General features: G+C 54.5%; 1 protein-coding gene across 1 annotated transcript in view; it reads right to left on the bottom strand.

Moving 5' to 3' along the window:
* Positions 1-18,404, bottom strand: part of PLOD1 (procollagen-lysine,2-oxoglutarate 5-dioxygenase 1) — a 30,653-nt gene extending 12,249 nt beyond the window's left edge. The window contains exons 1-9 of the mRNA XM_043485247.1: positions 18,011-18,404; positions 9,390-9,481; positions 9,099-9,229; positions 7,917-8,080; positions 6,683-6,795; positions 4,902-4,965; positions 3,861-3,958; positions 2,458-2,559; positions 1,767-1,898 (exon numbers count right to left, since the gene is read on the bottom strand). Coding sequence (XP_043341182.1) covers positions 1,767-1,898; positions 2,458-2,559; positions 3,861-3,958; positions 4,902-4,965; positions 6,683-6,795; positions 7,917-8,080; positions 9,099-9,229; positions 9,390-9,481; positions 18,011-18,086 — 972 coding nt within the window. The 5' untranslated portion in view covers positions 18,087-18,404. The remainder of the gene's footprint in view (positions 1-1,766; positions 1,899-2,457; positions 2,560-3,860; positions 3,959-4,901; positions 4,966-6,682; positions 6,796-7,916; positions 8,081-9,098; positions 9,230-9,389; positions 9,482-18,010) is intronic.
* Positions 18,405-19,971: the final 1,567 nt, after the last annotated feature.

Raw genomic sequence — 19,971 nt, 5'->3', positions numbered from 1 at the left:
TCTGCCTGGAGTGCCCTTCTTGGCCAGCCTCTGACCGTGCATGCATGCTAAGTCACTTCTGACTCTTTGTGACCCCTGGACTGTAGCCCGCCAAGCTCCTCTACCCATGGGATTCTCCAAGCAAGAATACTGGAGTGGGCTGCCATTTCCTCCTCCAGGGGATACTCTTGAACCAAAGATCGAACCCACATTTCTTGTCTCCTGCCTTGGCAGGTGGGTTCTTTACCACTAGTGCCACCTGGGAAGCCAGCCTCTGACCATCCTCCCCTGACTAGACCAGGTCTACAGGCCTCTTAAAAGCCTCTGTCACCAGGACAGTGACCCTCACCTCACAGGCCTGACATCCAGTCACTGATGACCAGTTCTGCTGGTCCAAGGTATGGCCCAGGGTTCTGCTTTGCTATAAAACACTCCAGGTGATGCTCAAATGGCACTTGGAAAAGTTTATACCTGGAGCCCCTTGCATGGGGAAAAAGGAAGAGCAGGGTGTTTAAAAACAAACCCAGGGTTCAGAGAGAAGCCTGGATCTGCTCCAGTGAGCTGCAGGACCTTGGACAAGTCACTTCACCTGTCTCAGCTTCAGTCTCCTCCCTTGTAAAATGGGAGGGCAATCATGTCTCCCCACAGGGTCACTTCAAGGAGCTGACAAGTCAGACAAGAGCACACAGAAGGTCCTTGAAGACCATCTGGGACAGCTCTCTCTTTTTCTACACAAAGTCACAATTCACGTGTGTGAGGTTTGATGACTCCAGGGAAGCTGGGAGCTTCCCAAGGGCAGGGTCTACATCCTCCTTCTGTTTCCAGGCAGCACAGTTGAATGTCTGTGAGACAGACAAGCCAAGCTGAGTGGGGCCCACAGGTCCCTGGAGTTGGGGTGCAGACAGTCAGGGCCGAGAGGTCTCAGAAGAGGGTGACCCTAGATGGGGCAGCTGAGAAGACTCTATGGAAGACAAAGAGCCTTGACAGCAGGCAGGACTTAAGAGCATGTCTGGCTTCTCTCAGCAAAAGCTGAGATGTGGAACTTTATCCTGCCGGGATGGAGAGGCTGGCAAGGCAGGAGCTCAGAATACTTATTCCAGGCCTGGATTCACAAAGCAGCAGGCCTTCAGATCCCCCCTGACTCCTCAGAATGTATTATACTCAAGGAATAAACATAAATTTAACTATCACCAGATCAAATCAGAAAAGACTGGGACTCCCCTGGTGGTCCAGTGGTTAAGACTCAGCACTTCCACTGCATGGGACACAGGTTCGATCCCTGGTCGGGGAACTAAGATCCCACATGCCCTGCAGCTTGGCCAAAAAAAAGGCTGGGGGGCGGGGGCAGAATGAAAGACTGACTGGAGCAGGAAGGGAAATAATGATAGTGACATCAGCTAAGAGCACCTACTATGTGCTTCCTATTCATCAGGTGCTTGTCTTCATGCTTCAGAGGTCAACTTGTTTAACACTTGCAGTAATCCCATATGGCCAGCACTAATACTATCCCTATCGAATAGACCTAACAGATGAGAAAACTGAAGCCTAGAGAGGTTGAATAAGATACCCAAGGTCACACAGCTAATATAAGCAGCGTTATTGGGGTTCAAACCCAGCCAGTCTGACTCCAGAGTAAACCCAGTGATTGGGGATACAGCCTACTGCCCACTTCCATCTGGCCCAGATAACCCTGGTTCAGTCACTTCCTCAGAGGTCTCAGGGCACTTTGCAAAGGTGGACCCTTGACCCAAATCACATGGTGACCCCACCGAGTGCCTGCTACTTACATGGTTGTGAATGAAAAGCCTCAACCGTTTTCGGGGGTAGTGGAGGCGCAGGAGCCGCTGGAAGAACAGGGACAGGAATGGAGTGGGCTGCTCGATGAACACGCTGACCAGGACGGTGGGCAGGGCTTCATCCTGCAGGGAGAGAGGGAGGCACAAGGGTCCAGCCATGTCCAGCTACTGAGCGGCTGCTGAGCCCTGACGATGGCCAGAGGGACTAGAAGTCAGAGGCTTTGCAGGACTCAGCAGGAAAGGGGCCTGGGCAGGAGCTCCGAGCTGGGTGTGCAGGTGGCAGGGGAGGGGACCAGCAGGGATGCAGCAGGAGGCTGTCCCTGCAGGGGCCAGGTGCAGTATGAGCCCAGACTCTAGCCAGGATGGGTTGACCGCATGTTGTCAAGAAAAGTTGACTGGCATGGGGTCTGAGATGGACCATGAATGAGGAATAAGGTTCATGGGATGGGGAGAGGGCTACAAGGGCACCTGAAGGACCAGGCAGAAGAAACCAAAACTTAGGCTTCCTAGGAAGCTAGAGCCATGTGCAATCTGAGAAGGCTTCCAGGAGGAGATGCCTGGGTGAGGACAAGGAGGGAGGTGACCGCTTTACTGCCCACCAAAGATGACAGAGTCTGTTCCAGAACCGCCCCCCGCCCGTCTCCCACCCCAAGGACACAGCCCTGGGACCCAGCAGCCTCACCCCAATGCCCTTGAGGCTGCGCAGGCCCTCGTCACACACAGCGCACCCCGTCTCGAAGGTCCAGAAGCGCGGGATGTAGTTGCCCAAGTAGTTCAGCTGCAGCTGTCGGGAGATGAGGGATCTGAGCGAAACCAGGCCAGTCCCACTCCTGCCCCGGCCACCACCAAGCGGGGGGGCCTGCACCCCAGCCTTCCACTACCCCAAAGGGGGCAGGAATGTGGCTTTGTTGGGCGCGGGTCTTGGAGAGCATGTCCGCCCTTGGAGATGACCAAAGCTGCTCTGAGGGGGGCGGAGGGAGGACACAGACTCTGGTGCTGCTTCATCTGTGGACTGCCTGTGTGTGCTAAGTCGTTTCAGTCGTATCCGACTCTGCGACCCCATGGACTGTAACCTGCCAGGCTTCTCTGTCCATGGGACTCTCCAGGCAAGAATACTGGAGTGGCTTGCCATGCCCTCCTCCAGGGGATCTTCCCAACCCAGGGACTGAACCTGCCACGTCTCTGAAGTCTTCTGCATTGGCAGGCGGGTTCTTTACCACTAGTGGCACCAGGAAAGCCCTGTGGATCTCCTCGGAGTGTGTAAAATGCAGATTCCTGGGCCCCACCCCTGCAGACATTTCAAAACCACAGCTCTTGAGTGGGTGGCACTAGTGGTAAAGAACCCACCTGCCAATGCAGGAGACACAAGAGACGCGGGTTCAATCCCTGGGTTGGGAAGATCCCCTGGAGGAGGGCATGGCAACCCACTCTGGTATTCTTTCCTGGAAAATGCCATGGACAGAGGAGTCTGGCAGGCTACAGTCTATGGGGCCACAGTGAGTGGGACACAACTGAGCGACTGAGCACACATGCACTTGGGTGGCATCAGGAAATCTGCATTTAAACACACTCCCGTTCCCCTCCCGTCCACGTGATTCTGAAGGAGTGGTTGAGGACCACACTCCTAGAAACCAGTTGTGGTCCAGGGGCTTGTCCCTCAAGGGTCAGGGGACGCTGGCCTGCACCCCTCCCCCTCCTGCAGCTCTGGGAGAACAGGGAACACTCTGTCCTGTTCAGGGCTGGCGAGGCCTCACACCCTGGTGCAAACATGCAATGTTTGCTGAATGTAGGAACAAGTCTGCCCTGGGGTGGCAGAGTACAGATGACTCAAGGCAGCCCCGCCTGGGCCTGGATGGGGACAGTGCCTCCTCTGTGGTCCAGCACAGATGGACAGGGCATCACTGACCATCCCGATTCGGAGAGGAGGCACCACCCTGAACTCAGATGTGAGGTCAGAGGCAGTGAGTGGGTCCCATGTAGGTGGCCCCAAACCCAAGGGGAAGCTTTGGGGTCACAGTGAGAGCACAACCCGGATTCTGGACCTCTCCCCCCGGACTCTCCCCTGGGGCTGGGGCCCCTCCCTACCTTGGTGGGCCCGTTACCATGAATCAGGACCGGGAGGGTGTCGTAGGCCAGGTTCCTCGCTCTCACTTGGCCCATTTCAAACTTGAGCACGACCTCATCTGTGGGTCAGAAAACAGAGACCTGTCCAGCATCAGGCCCAGAGGCCAAGTTCTGGGCTCTGACCCAGACAGTCTGCACATAAGACAGCAGGTAGGACTGCTCTGTCTGACAGTTATAAAATGCAGATGGGCCTTTTCCCAGAGGCCTGAGAAGATGCTTGGCAGGGAGGCCCTTTGTGGTGAGTGATCATGTGAGGGGAGCCCCTCGGTGCAAGCCCCTGACCCACCCAAGAAGTGGTCTGGACCCAGCTTTTTAACTGAGGCTCATGAACTCCCAGAACCCACAGACCAAAGGGTGTGATGTCTCTGCACCTCACTAGGATGAGACCCAGAGCTCTCCTCAGACTCTCAAAGGGGTCCATTTACCCCATTAAATCACCAATCAATGATCTGGTCCAACTTCTCTTTTCTAAGGATGGGAAAACAGACGCCCGAGGGTATGTGTATGTGTCTTGCCTGAGGTCACCCAGCAAAATAGTGGCAAAGCAGCATCATCACCAGCCACTGACTTGGGACCAGGCCAACAGCATTTGTGGTTTCAAGGGACAAGTGATCTCTCTGCTTCCCATGTCATCCATCAACTCCCTGCCCCCAGCTCAGGAAGTCTTTACCTGGGAGGTGGGAGAGCAGGGGAAGGAGGTGAAGTAGGCTCATCTCAAAGGACCAGGGACGCAGGGCAGGGATGGGGTACCCACTGAGTGCATCACCCAGCTCCTCTCAGTCTGAGCCCTGGTGTCCAGCAGGCTCTCTAATCTCCTGGCCCTCCTTTCTTCACCCCAAAGAGACACAGCTCTGCCCCGAGAGAACATCCAGGTGGTCTCTGGGGACGTGGGGATGAGACAGGCAAAATCCCAGCACAACAGCTGAGAGGAACCTCCTTGGCTGGAATCCTCATCTCCTTATCAATCCTCTCAGGATCCCCCTCCCTGTCGGGGCTACTCACCCAAGGCTCCATCCAGATTCTGGAAGATTCGGCAACGGTGGTCCAGGGTGATATTGATCTGCTCCTGTAGGAAAGAGGGCATTGGACTGCACCAGGAACAAGCCCTGGTGGTGGACAGGGCTCCATCATCCAGTGTGGGGAGCCAGCCCTCCCCTTCCGCTACTTCCTCTCCCTCCACACACTTTGCCCTGTCACATCAGGGCAGCTGGGAGCCCTGGGAAGGCCAGTCAGTGGCCAAGCCCCTGGGATTTACTGCTCTAGCACCTTTATTCACAGAGAACCAGGGACTCTCTGACCTGGAAGGAATCTAAGGGGACAGCTGGTTCAACAACATCCATTGTGATAACAGATGCTTGTTTAGCAGCACTTGACTGTGTGCCAATCAGTATTCTAAGTATTACATGCACATTCATTTAATCCACAGAACAGTCTTGTGAGAAAGTATCATCATTGCATTTCACAGATTAAAAACAAGGCACAGAGAGGTTGGATAACTTGATCAAGGTCGCACAGCTAGTAACTGGCTAAGCTGGCATTGGAAATGGGCAGCCTGGCCCTGAGGTCCATGTTCACCACATAAAGCTACCTCTTGCAGATGCGACTATGTCTCAAGGAACCTAGGTCAAGCCAAGTGACACTCAGGCCCAGCCTTCATCCCACAGAGAGCAGCTCTACCGTTTTAGACCATAGGCTTCTACTACCAATGTCACTGGAGGCAGAGGGGAAGGAGGAAGGACTGAGCTAACAAAGATCAAGTTCATAGTTTCCACTGCACAAGTTCAACTGCTTCACTTCATTATTTCATGTATAATAAAAATCGAGGCCCAGAGAGGGAAATGACTTACCCTTTGTCATGCAACACAGCATAAATAGGGGTTGAGGGGGTGTGCAGAGCAGAATCCAGGAATACTGACCCTCACCCCAAGAGTTCCCAAGTTTTCTGCCTGCCCAGAGGTCACTGGCTGGCTTTGGGGCTACACTTGCTCAGTTCTACAACCTCCACTCCCCTCAAGGATCCCTGCCTTGACACAGGCTCAGAGGCCTGGCCTGTGGGGCCCAGGTCCAGTCAAGATCTCATCAGTCCCTTAGAACTCCCCCAAGTTGGGTGGGACAGGGGCAGCTCAGGTTGTCAGTTCCTTTCAAGACCATCCTCACCACCTGACACAAGGCTGTAAATTCCTCCTCTCCCCGGTTTGAGGGTTCAGGAGGGCAGAAACCCCAACTGTCTTGTTCATTACCTACACCTGACAGTATCTCACACACAACTCAGTAAATATCTGCTGGGGCTTCCCTGGTAGCTCAGTGGTTAAGAATCTGCCTACCAACACAGGAGACACAGGTTCGATCCCTGATCCAGGAAGATCCCACATGCTGTGGAGCAAGTAAGCCAGTGCACCACGACGACTGAGCCTGTGCTCTAGAGCCCGGGAGCTGCAACTACTGAAGCCTGAGTGCCCTAGAGCCCAAGCTCTGCAACAAGAGAAGCCACTGCAATGAGAAGCCCGAACACCGTAACTAGAGAGTAGCCCCCATTCTCTGCAACTAGAGAGAAGCCAGTGCAGCAACAAAGACCCAGGACAGCCAAAAATAAAAAAGTAAATACTATAAATAAATATTTTTAAAAATACCTGCTGAATAAATGAGTGAATCGAAGAATAGATAAGTGGGGTGTCAATGCCCAACCCAGGGGGTCAGGTCTGGGGGGCGGGGGCTGCTCCCAGTGCAGCCCAACCTGCGGGATCCAGCGTCAAGATCCCACAGCCCTACCCGTTGCCGCTTACCCTCTTCTCTGGGTCCAAGAAGATCTTGGTGTAAAAGAGCTGGTCGCTGTCGCTGTCCTGGCCTTCCCACTCTGCCACCAGTTTGCTGAGGTTGGGGGCATAACCGATGAAGCCTGGGGGTGGGGGACATATAGAGACAGACACTCAGCTTCTGACCTCTGAGTCAAGGGCCTCCTCCCAGCATTCCCTCTCACCCACCTTTCACTTCTTTATTCATAAGCCCTGCCTCCTCTCAGAAGCCCTCCTGGATTGAGGGGAGGTGCTGTCTATAGGCTAGAAACAGTGTATCTGTTAATGCCACTTGGTGACAAGTTCCCACTGAGCCCAGAGAGAAAAATCACTGTTGTCCATTAAGCTGCACCAGCTCAGGTCCTGGGCAGCACACAGGTGGGGAATGACTGAGTTAGACTGAAGCCCAGGGCTGGTGGGGCATAAGTTTGGAGCCCCTTTTCTACAGTTATCCAGGAAACTTGACCCAGAGAAGGGCAGAGGCTGAGCCAAAGTCACACAGTGCAGGAGGTGTTAGAGGGAAAAGCCCACATAGCTCCTTAGCTACTGTGCAGACTGGTGGGAGGGGAAGAGAAAAAGGTGGGCAGCCAGGAAAGGGCCCCGCCCCCGAGGACACCTCTACCCCTGGTCCAGGGCCAGGCCATCTGGGCTGCGCTAACTATCTTGGCCAATAGGGAAACAGGGTTGCTGGGGCGGAACCCCCTTCATGGCTGGACAGAGGAATCCAGAATAAAATATGGGTTTTATTCTCCATGCAACAGGAAGTCACTGAGTGATGTGTGTGGACTCGCATCTGTGCTGGGTGGAGAATGGACTGAAAGGGGCGAGGCTGGAGACTGGCAGAGCAGTCAGGAGACTACTGCCCACACCAGCGGCGCCGAGAGGCAGTGGCCAGGATTGTGGACGTGAGCGGGCAGACTCCAGAGATCTCTCGGAGTGGGAGTGGTGTGACCTGCTGAAGGACTAAGGTGGGGGAGGGGAGGGAGGAATCAGGGGTGACTCCCTGTTTTCTCCTGTGCAGATCGGGGGGCTATTGAATGAGATAAAGAAGACTGCAGGGGAGCTGATTTAAAGGTTAAAAACTCAGTTCTTCCAAGGACACTCTGCATTCAGTAGCTTGCGATAGCCATGTGGGATGTCGAGCCGGGGGTCCTCCGCAAGGCAGCGGGTGGACCTCTCTGGAGCCCGCCCCATCTGCCACACGCTGCGTACCCGGGCTCCTCACCTCCGGAGCCCAGGAACCTCTTCCCGTCGGACACCATCGGGTACTTGGCCTCCAGCCTGCGGTCCGGGTAGATGAGCTCCTCGGCAGAGAAGACCACCTGGCTCCTGGCCTGCCGGAACTTCTTCAGGAGCTCTCGGGGCCCCGAGGCAAACACCACGTCGTAGCTGTGGCCAGAGCCGGGAGAAGATGGAGCAGGGCGGGGAGGAGACGGGGTTGGTGGGGAGCAGGGGCTCAGGAGGGCACAGGCAGGAGGAGCCCAGGCTTCCCTGGTGGCTGAGACGGTAAAGAACCTGCCTGCGATGCAGGAGACCCAGGTTCGATCCCTGGGTCAAGAAGATCCCCTGGAGAAGGGAATGACTACCCACTCCAGTATCCTTGCCTGGAGAATCCCATGGATAGAGAAGCCTGGTGGGCTACAGGCCTCAGGGTCGCAGAGTCGGACACGACTGAGCGACTAACACTATCCTCCTCCCATGCTCGCTCTGGGCCACATCTGGCAAACAGATCAGCTCTGTTACCTTTGACCCGGCCCACCAAGTTTCCACCTCCTCCCTGGGAAGAGACATGGTCCCCATAATATGTGCCCATTTCACACTCAAAGGATAGCTCAGCGGGCTTCCCTGGTGGCTCAGTGGTAAAGAATCCACCTGCCAATGCAGGAGACACAGGTTTGATCCCTGGTCCGGGAAGATCCCACATGCCACAGAGCAACTAAGTCCACATGCCACAACTATTGAGCCTGTGCTCTAGAGCCCAGGAGCTGAAACTACTGAGCCCAAAGAGAAAACTGAGCCCCATATGCCACAACTACTGAAGCCCGAGAGCCCTAGAGCCTGTGCTCAGCAACAAGAGAAGCCACCGTAATGAGAAGCCTCGTGCAACGCAACTAGGGAGTAGCCCCTGCTCACCACAACTAGAGAAAAGCCTGCAAACAGCAATGAAGACCCAGTGCAACCAAAAACAAATAAATAAAATTATATATATTATATATACATTAAAAGAAGCATAGCTCACCATACCTGGGCAGGTCCCCCCATCCATCTTTTCACCAAGAGTGGAAATGGGTCTTTTCTGCATAGACCCCTTAGAACTGCAGGCAACCCTAACTAGAGTAATCCCTACCTCATCCCTGATGTCCCGGCAGGGCCTCATTCTAGAATATCCTACCTCTCAGCTGCCTACCTGTCTGTGAAGAGAATGACCAGGTTCTCCTTGTCGGCGTGCTTCTCCAGGGCTTTCTTCAGCAGCCGGACCTTCAGCCCTCCGCCTGCCAACGTCGCTTCCCCAGGCCAGTCCTCCCCCAGCCCCAGCGCCTGCAGAGACAGGCCCCTTAACATGGGCTTTTGCTAAAGAGAAACCTGGCCAGCTCAATTTCCAGCCCCACCTGGGCATCTGACAGACAGAGCATCTTGACTTCTATCTGTCTAGCACCTCCCCTCAGCTGTCTCTGCCCCCACCCAGGGAGCCCCTTACCTGGATCTTGTAGTTGAAGAACTGAGCTGAGCGCTTAAAGCGTCGGAACCCCTCAGTCTCCTTTGTGGCCACGGTGAGGACCAAAAGGTTATCTAGGGACACAGAAGGGAACGGAGGATGAAGAGAGGTGGTGTCAGGAGTGGGTAACTGTGCCCAAAGGGATGTGTCAAATCCCACGGGATGTATCTTCACGTCAACCCATCACAGACAAGGGCCGAGGGCCCAGGGAGGAAGGGGCACGCCTAAGATCACTCAGCAGGTTAATGTCAGAGCTGCAACGTGACCTGGGTCTCCGTCTATCTGGCAACTGACCAACATGGCAGGAAGTGCCCAGAACAGAAGCGTCTGCACCTTGCATTATGGGACTGGGTCTCTCTGGATTTAAGGGCAGAGGAAAGGATTCGCTCTGAATGTTGAACACCAGGAGGACCTCTCTGGCCAATGTCAGACATCATCCTGCGAACAACCTCCACTCTCCATGCCTGCACTTAGGGGCAGACGTTGCTAACTGATCTCAACACATTTTTGTGCTGAGCCTCACTTGGCCTTGGATTCTCCCAACACCGTGAGAACCAAGAAGAGTTGGCCTGCAGTAGAAATTCACTTGAAATCCTGGCCTTTGGCCAGAGAGCGGCTATGCTACCTTTTCTCAAAAAAAAAAAAAAAAAATTAAAAAAATTTTGTATTGGAGTATAACCAATTATCCTGGAATAGGAAATGGCACCCCATTCCAGTACTCTTGCCTGGAAAATTCCATGGGCAGAGGAGCCTGGCGAGCTACAGACCATGGGGCCGCAGAGAGTCAGGCGTGACTGAGCACATAATTGATTAACAATGTTGTGATAGTTTCAGGTGGACAGCAAAGGGACTCAGCCAGACATATTCACACATCCATTCTCCCCCAGACTCCTCTCCCATCCAGGCTGCCACAGAACACTGAACAGAGTTCCCTGTGCTATACAGTAGGTCCTTGTTGGTTATCCATTTTAAATAGAGCAGTGGGTATATGTCCATCCCCAATTCCCTATCCATTCCTCCCATCCTTACCCCCAGCAACTATAAGTTCATTCTCTAAGTCTGTGAGTCTCTTTCTGAAGTAAGTCAGACAGAGAAGGAAAAATATTTTATGGCATTCCTTATATGTGGAATCTAAAAAAAGTGATATAAATGAACTTACTTATGCTACCTTTTTTACAAGGAACCACTCTGGGCTCTGCAGGGTGGCTTTATCTCTACAACAGAACCTGCTGGAAACTCGCCCACATGCCACCTCTGGGAGCCCTGGACAAACCGCTCCCAGACCATACTTTGAGACTGCATTCTCTGGGAAGTAAAGGCTCTGGGAGTTCCCTGGTGTACTAGTGGTTATGAGTCTGGGCTTTCACTGCTGAGGCCCAGGTTGAATCTCTGGTTGGGAAAACGAACAAACAAAAGCTTTGTAGCTGGCTTGGATAGGTTCCTGGCTCTGCTCCTTACCAACTGTGTGACCTTGGGCAAGTCCTTGACCTTCTGAGCTGCAGTTTCCCCCTTGTAAAACAGGGGTAATAACAGTACCTGCTTCCTAGGGCTGCTAGACTAATTAAATGAGATCAAGCTCTGGTGGTTCAGGCAGTAAAGAATCCACCTGCAATACAGGAGACCTGGGTTCAATCCCTGGGTTGCAAAGATCCCCCGGAGAAGGGAATGGCTACCCACTCCAGTATTCTCGACTGGAGAATTCTTCATGGACGGAGGAGCCTGGCGGGCCACAATCCATGGGGATCCAAAGAGTCAGACATGACTGAGCGACCAACACTTTCACTTTTTTCACTTTCTGTGCTCAGTCACGAACACTTTTTTTTCACTTTCACACGCTTAGTCATGTATGACTCTTTGCGACCCCTGGGACTGTAGCCCGCCAGGCCCCTCTGTCCATAGGGATTCTCCAGGCAAGAATACTAGAGTGGGTTACCATGCCCTCCTCCAGGGAATCTTCCCAACCCAGGGATCAAACCCAGGGCTCCCACATTGCAGGCGGATTCTTTACCGTCTGAGCCACCAGGGAAGCCCATTTCACTTCCAGGCCTGGAAAATCCTTGTTGGAATGCTGGCACACATTAAGAGCTATTCGTGGTGCTGATCACTGAGAGGCAAACGCCTTGCTCTGGCATTCAGGGCTCCTGCCCACTGGCCTTTGACATCCTCATTCCCTCCACCAAGCAGGCCCTGCTCCTCATCTTGCTGGGCACCTCCCTCCTGCCAGGGTTTTCTCTCTCTGCCCTTTCTCTAACCTTCCTCCCGGTCTCACTTCTTCCCTACCTCCACCTCTATGAAGCCTTCTTGGATTTCTCTTGACCTCTCTCCTGCCCTCAGAGGCAGGACTCCATCATTTGCAGCACTCATCATTGATTCACTGGGTGAGTTTTGTTTCCCTGGGGTCCAGGACTTAGCACTTTTATGGATGAACAGACCTTCCAAGTGGCCAGGCCAGCACAGTTAAGTCAGGCCCTCCCACCCTAACCTCCCCAAGAAGTCAGGAGGAGCCTGGGCTAAAAGAACAAAGGGGTCCAGCCTGGCAGAGTCGGCTGAGCATAGAGGCAGGCTGCCGGTCCCAGAGCAGGGGGATGGCGCCAGGCAGCCGGGCCAGGATTGGCAAGAATCCACTGGAGGTGGGTCCGGAGACCTGGGGCAGAAAAGGGTGGATTCACTAGGCAGGTGTGGAGAGGGGAGGCCTCATCTGACCCTGGGGTCCAGGGAAGAGGGGTGTGGCTCACACTCGGGGGAAGGACTCCCCCCAACTCCTGCCTGGATGGTTAATTCTGCCCCCAGGAAAGGAGAGCCAAAGCCTTAGCTCTGAGGCCCTCTGGTCGACAGCAGGGGCTGCTGGGGACAGGAAGAGTGTCACATTTCATGGATGGAAAAAGCCAGTGTGTGCATCTATGTGAGATTTTGGATTCTCTACTGGCAAGGGCTCCTGAAGTCAGACGGCAGGAGGCAGGGCGGGGGGAAGACTCAGACACTGTAACCTGCCCAAGGCAGCACGATGATGTGGACGCAGACAGCTGGCTCTAAAGGCCCCTCTCTTAAACCTGCATGCCCTGCTCAGGCCTGGATTGTGGTCAGACATCCGTCTCCATCTAAAGAGACGGTCCAGCCAGGCCCTCCCCATATGCCCCCTTCCACCTGCCCAGCCTGTCTCTGCTCAGTTTTCCTTGCCAGGGTCTTGCAAGGGGACCTTACAAATCCTATATTCCTTAGGCAACACAATGTCCACTCTCCTGGCCACGATCGCCCAGTACAGGAGGTCCCAAACCTGCCTGCATATTAGCATCACAAAGGAGGTTGTGAAATCCACACTCCAGGGTCCCAGGACCAGCAATCTGAGATGGAGCCAGGAGGCTGGATTGGATTCTTCCTCCACTTCCCTGGTGATTTCTGATGTCAGCCACATTTAGAAACCTCTGGTCCCACCCATCTCCCCTGGTCCTCTGACTCTAGGCTCCAATGCAGGGCCTGGGAGGCTGACGTTGTTTAGTCACTCAGTCGTGTCTGACTCTCTATGACCCCATGGACTGCAGCACGCCAGGATTCTCTCTCCTTTACCATTTCCCAGAGTTTGCTCAAACTCTTGTCCATTGAATCAGTGATGCCATCCAACCATCTCATCCTCTGTCATCCCCTTCTCCTCCTGCCTTCAATCTTTCCCAGCATCAAGGTCTTTTCTAATGAGTCGCTCTTCACATCAGGTAGCCAAGTATTGGAGTTTTAGTCTCAGCATCAGTCCTTCCAATGAATATTTAGGGTTTATTTCCTTTAGGATCGACTGGATAGGACCACCCATCCCCTGGTCCTCTGACTCTAGGCTCCCATGCAGGGGCTCGGGAGGTGGTTCACAGCAAGAGAACTCAAGGCAGGCCCGTGCCCTAAGGGACCCTGGCACTAGCTCTCAACATCCCCATGAAACTGCCTTGATGAATCCAACCGGCACCCTATTCTTTTGTCCTGTCTGCAAAACTTGCTCCTTCCCCAGACCACCTCCAGGAAGCCCTCCTCAATCTCATCCCCTTATATCCATCAGTCCTCAGCTCGAGCAGTCTCAGTGTGCCCCGCAGGTGCAGTACCAGTACAAACCTGCTCCTTCTCCCTTCATCATGATGAGCCCAATGTCTCTGTTTCCTTGGTGTCCCTCCCCAGGGCTGGGACTGAGTGTGACTTGGGCCTGATGTGCAGAGGGTGGCCTTTGGAGCCCTGTCAGGAGTGACTATTAGGCACTAGCACCAGCTGAGCCTTGACTCAATGCCACGCACTGCCTGAAGCATGTCACATCTGTTATCGAATTTAACCACTAACATCTTAAGCAGGGACTTTCCTGGTGGTCCAGTGGTTAAGAATCCTCCTGCCAATGCTGGGGACACAGGTTTGATCCTGGTCTGGGAAGATCTCACATGCCGCAAGGCAACTGAACCTGCACTCCAGGGCCTGTGCTCTACGACGAGAGAAGCCACTGCAAGGAGAAGCCCACTCGCCGCAACTCACAAAAAAAGCCTACAGGCAACCGTGAAAGCCCAGCACAGCCAATTAAATAATTTTTTAAAAAACCATCCTATGTGATAGGTGACATTTCTACTCCCCTTCTACAGGCGAGGAAACTGAGGCACAGAGAGGCTGCATAACCTGCCCAAGGTCACAGAACCTTGACGTATAAGACAGGAACGAGCTGGAATCCCACACGCCCATGCCCTTCACCTCCCTGTCCAAGATCCTGGAATGCTGGGAATCCCAGCTGCCAGCTGAATCCAGCCTTTCCAGTCGCCTTCTCTCAGGCCTCCCCAGCATGGGCACCCGGCTCCAGTCACACGGTGAGGTCTCTTCCCAAATCACCGCGCAGCCAGAGCTCTGGGCAGCCCACAGGCTGACAACGTGGAGGATTCGCCTTCCGTGAACACCAGGGACCCGCCCACCTGCTTGCTGTCTGGTCCAGCCAGCCGCCATGGGCTGAGGCCAAGGCCCGTGTGAGGCCGGCCATCCAGGGCTCTCGGTCCCCCTGACCTGCTGCTCCAAGTCCAGCAGTGGTTTCCCTGGAGAGATGATGACCCATGATCCAGGGTCAGCAGAGATAAACCAAACAGCAGAGCGGAGTGGCAAACTGCGAGAGACAGACTGCTAGGAGAGTAACTTAGCCTCTCTGCGCCTCTGTTTTCCTATCTGCAAAACGGGAGTAGTATCAGTAATATCAGGAAATTCCTTGGCAGTCGAGCAATGGTTAGAACTCTTCACTTTCACTCCTGAAGGTCCAAGTTCAATCCCTGGTCACAGAACTAAGATCTTGCAAGCTGTACAGAGCAGCCAGAAAAAGAAAAAACACCTTCTTCCAGAGACTCTTGTGAGGATTGAAGGAATTTTTGTCATATGGAACCTCCCCTAACAGAGGGAACTATGCTGGGGGAACCAGGATGGAGGGGAGCTGCCTTTCTGAGAGCAAGAATGACCGGAAAGGCTGAGTCAAGGGCTTGTGGGAGTGCAGACATCTCTCTGGGATCCTAAGAGAAGGCTGGGGATTCAGGCCAGTTCAGCTGTGCTCTGTGGTATGCCAACTCCTCGCCCCAAGCAATGCCAGCCCAGGCAAGGGGGCAGACGGTCTGTGCGTCTTGGATCTCAAGGCGTGGTCAGGACACACCCGATCTGCTCCCTGGGGAGGTGGAAATGAATGAAAACTCCTCCTCCATCCTCAACGCCCACCTGGGGCTGGAACGGAAGCAGAGCCTGGAGATGGGGATTCCCAGGGCCAGAGCCAACCCTGCCTCTCCTCAGGGGTCTGGCCTCCCACTCACACCCTTAGGTCTCCTCAGACTCCCCCCTCCCAACACACACACACCAACCAGCTGGGTCTGCCTGCTTCTCCATTTCCCGCTGTTCCACAGCAGGGCTTGAAGCTCCCACCAGAGCCTAGCTGGTAATCCTGGAGCCTCAGATCTCAGCGCCTACGGGGCTGCGGCTGGTCCTCCCCTCTCCGTGGCCAGATGAAGGCCTGCAGAGAAAGGCGTGAGCCCAGGAAGAAGGGAGCGGGAAGAAAGGCAGAAAGGACCGGGCTGCCTTTGGGGACTCCCCTGCTCCCTCAGCTCTGCGCAAATTTGCTTGTTTGGATCCTGCTTTATTGAAGGCCTTTTTTGGTACCCCCCCCCATCAGTCTGCGGGCTCCCCCAGGAGGGGGCAATGTCTGTTCCCTCGGGCACAGGAGGGCACAGAGGGTTCTGTCTCCCCCACCGGATTGGGCGTCCACTGCGATGAGGAGCTCCGTGTCTCCCACCTTAGATTGGGAGCACCTGGAAAGTGAGAACCATCCATCTTTCTCTCCCTGTGTCAAATCCTTGGGTGTTCGAAGGGTGGACAAGCTCTTGAGAGAATCTCCACCCTACCGCCCAAGCCCCAGACAGCAAGTTCCTGGCCCCACTTCAGGCCTCGCTGGGCCCCCGAGGGACATCTGGCCCAGTCCCTGCGCCTGCCCCATGGAACTTTCCTCTGCAGCTGCACTATCCTGGCCACCTGGTGCTGGCCTGGGCTGGGTGGCTCCGCCCAGCCAGGGGGAGGAAGGAGCTGGCCTCGACAGGAGGCCAGTAGGCAGCTTGAGCAAGGCCTAGAGAAAAAACTTCCATCCTCCGCTGTCTTCTTAGCCAGCAGACTGAGGGGTCCCAACCAGCTGGGTCTGGGATAGCTGGAGAGACTCCTCCAAGCAGCATCTCCCGACAAGGACACCCCTCTATCCAAAGGTAGGGGTCAGCAGGAATGAGCAGAAGGTCTGAGTTGCAGTCAATGATGCCACCTCCAACCAGCTGTGACAACCTGAGACCAGGGGTCTAACCTTTCAGGGAACTCAGTCTTCCCAACTGCAAAATGGGCCCAATAATTACTTACGCTATCAAAAAGGTCTGAGTGGAGCAAGGGAAGCACAGGGCAGCCACTTGAGAGCGGCCTGATATTAGCCACATGTCTGGGGACCTGCTTATCTACCAGGTGCTTTACCTGGATTATCTCAGCAATGCCCAGGATCCTGCACACTCTGTGGAGGCTGCCTTGCACCTACTCTGCCCCCTCTCATCACCTGCTGGGGATCAGGGCACCTGCAGCCTTGTCCTCAATTTGGTCTCTCCAACTCACCCCCCTGAGTTTCATCATAGGTGGTTGGGGTTTCTCTCCTGGGATGGTCTAAAGTGGAGGGAGCCTACATCAGTAGAAGCAGAAGGAAGAGAGACTCAGGGGGAAAAAAGGCCAGCAACTAGACCCCGGCCACGGGCCCTTTGCACATACCACCAGCCCAGCCCTGCGCTTAGCACCGCCCTCATCGGATTTTTTGACAGGTCTTACTGTCCTGCTGGGTACTCCAGAAAGTAGCACTGGGCCCAAGAAAGAAAATGCCTTGATGGCCTGGGCATTGAGCTGAACTCTCACCAACAGGGCTCAACCCACGGAATCCCTGTTCAAGCTCTGGGACTGAGGTATGTTCGCTCCTGTTTTGCAGGCTAGAACACCAAGCCTCATGGAGATGAAGCAACACTGCTTCACCATGGGAGACATGTGGCCTTGGGTAGAACCTGACACAAAGGAAGTATTCAAGAAATGGTGGTTCCCACCACTTCTCCTGGCCCAAGTCTGCTAAACTACCATCTGTTCCCAGGTACCATCTGCTAAACTACCCCCACTCTGTTCCCAGGTTCTCTAGGAGGGTGGACCAAGCAGAACGGGAATGATGGAGGCTGTGGCCAGTCTGGCTCTGCTTTGCTGGGCTGGCCTGCCTTCAGTGTCCCCCTGGGGGCTCTCAGATGCTCACTGGGCAAGTGGTCCAGGTAGAGCTGGGGAGGAGCAGAGCACCCACTTGGGATGGTGGGACACCTTGAAATCCAGTCTGCCTTGGGGATGTAGGAGCACTAGACCTGGAATCCAGCAGATCTGAGACCTACCACTCCAAGGCTGGACCTCCCTGGGCAGTCACTGCACCTGTCTGGGCCCCAGTTTCCTCATGTGCAACCCAGAGAGAGTTAAGACCCACCTGACAGGGGCAGAGCAGGCCACAGAGGACACAGGCAAGTACCAACGGTTCTGGCATTTAAGCCACCCCTTCCACCCCCGACCCTACCCAGGGGCCCCTCACTCCAGGGTTGTGAGGCCTAAGTGAGAATCCAGGTTCCAAAGTCCACAAGCAGAATGACCTTGGGCAAGTGAGTCAACTCTAGAGCCTCAGTTTGCCCAGCTGGAAAATGGGAATAGTAGAAGGATGGGCTTCAGCTTGGGATCGGCTTAACTGATGTCTGATCCGTGGCCAGCGCTCCATATATGGTGGCTACTGTTCTTATTATTATGCGTGCTACTACTCTTTGACCCTTCGGGTACTGAACGGGACTTCGGCCATTCCTCCCCTCCAGCGGCATGAAAGTGGGAACCGCAACCCTAAGAGGGGAAGTGACCAAGTCACCAGCGAGTCAGGGGATCAGCAACCTGAACCCAGAAACCCTCAGAAGCCCAGGACTTCCCTACAGACCTCTCCTAACGGAGGCAGACCCTAGACCAGCCCTCCTGCCCCCATCCTCCCGCTCCAGCCCCTGTTGCCTCCCTCCCGCACCCCCCACTCCCCCGCCCGGAGCCCTCACCCTCCGGCTTGGCGTCACCCTTCGTTTCTGCTAGGAGCAGCCAGCCCAGCGGGGCCAGGAGCAGCAGGAGCCGCATGGCTGGGATCTAGGAACGTCCGGCCGGTCCAGCGGCGCTTGCAGGCTGGAAACTTCGCGATGGGGTCGGCGATCCCGCTGCCACGCACTGGGCCCGCCCCGGGGGCGGTGTCGCGCCGCGCGGCCTGGGGGCAGGGTTTCCTGCAGACTCGCCCGAATCCGCTGCTTCTCCGAGTCCAGGCAGCTCCCTGCGGCCTGTTCCCGCGGCTCCCGGGTCCTGCCGCCGCCGCCCTGATCCCTCTCTTCTCCCGGGGCTTCACTTCGACCGGGAAGAGGAGGCGAGACGGGGCGAGGCAACAGTTTCTATACCCAAGACCCTGCGCCAAGCCTTGATGGTAACGATCAATGTGAGCCTCGGTTTCCACGCTTGAAAAGTGGGGTTTACGATGGCCGCTATGCATTGGATCTTGCACGGGTTAGTGACGTTGCTACCAACGGGGCACTTAGAACAGCCCCGTGATAAGCTCTCAGTACATCTCAGCCCCTCAGATTTCATTAGTCCTTGTTCAAAGCGAAAGTGGGCGTGAGGGTCTGAGCCTGGAGTGGGCGAGGCCGGCAGGAATGTGTTCAGAGGCATCCACACCCTTGCGGGCCCTCCTGGCTGCTGGCCATGTAGAAAGCGCATCACCGACCCACAATGAGGGCTCAGTTTACTCTGCCTGTTTGTCCCTGGGAGGTAAAGGACAACCTCGGAGCCTAGGAAGGTCTTGGCCCTGAGGTCACTGTTGAATGAATGAATGAATGAAATTGTTTAAGGTCTTTCACAGAAGTGAGTGCTTCAAGCATGTGGGACTGCTTCAGCGTGAGGAATACACCACTGATAGGATGTCATGAGGGGAAAGCAGTATATACACTATGACTCCACTCAGCAAAAATATATCCTTACAGACACGATGCTAAAAGAAAATGGCAGTCAAATGTTTACAGTCGTAATTTCCAGCTTGTGGGAACATGTGTATGTTATTCCCAGGTAGTTTTTATTTTCTTTTTTATATTTTTCATTGTTTTTAGAATTATTTTACAATGAATATATACTATTTGTACAATCCAAACAAAGTCAGCATATTATTTATGTATGTATTTATTTGACCGCGCCAGGTCTTAGTTGCAGCACATGGGATCTTCAACGATCATCCTTGCAGCACGCACTTTAGTTTCAGCATGTACACTCTACTTGTGGCCTGTGGGATCTAGTTCCCCAACCAGGAATCGAACCTGGGCCCCTTCATTGGGAGCTCTGTCTTAGCGACTGGACTACCAGGGAATCCCACATGTTCTTTTAGAAAGTAGGTACAGTCCCTGGGAACCTGGGAGATCATCTCATTGTACAGAGATTCACTCGTGGTAAAGATGATAAAAGTGAGGCCCAGGGGACGTGGCAGCAAGCTCAAGGTCAAAAGGCAAGTGAAGGGAGGCATGTGTGCCAACCAGGGCCTCTGCCAGCCAAATGGGACCTGGGACCCAGGGCAGGGAGTTTCTGCAGCTGGGGACAGGACTTGATGCCAGGATCCACCGGATGTTTTTTAAATTCAGGAGGATGCAGGCTGAAATTCCAGCTCCTTCGAGGAGGAAATGGAAGGATAAGCAGAGGGGAAGAGAAGGAGCATGTGTTGACTGGCTCAGTTTTCAAAGCTCTGGCTCATGTCCCATTCCCCAGGGCCCTGCCAGTTGGGCAGTATTGCCCCTGTTTGTGAAATGAGGAAATCAGAGCTCAGAGAAGTGGAGCAACTTGCTCAAAGTCACACAGCTGATGTGGGATCACAGAAAGGGAGGCAACTTTTCTCTAACTTCCCTTTTGCTCAGGCCCAAGAAGAATCTCGACGATGGTGACGTACTCTGGACAGAAAAAATCCTAGGGCAGTGGGGTTCCCAGAGTCATTGCAAAC

Source organism: Cervus canadensis, chromosome 13 (assembly GCF_019320065.1).
Source record: "Cervus canadensis isolate Bull #8, Minnesota chromosome 13, ASM1932006v1, whole genome shotgun sequence".
NCBI classification, from domain to species: Eukaryota; Metazoa; Chordata; class Mammalia; order Artiodactyla; family Cervidae; genus Cervus; species Cervus canadensis.
The sequence above is the reverse complement of the archived record's forward strand: the minus strand, read 5'-3'. Positions and strand labels throughout refer to the sequence as shown.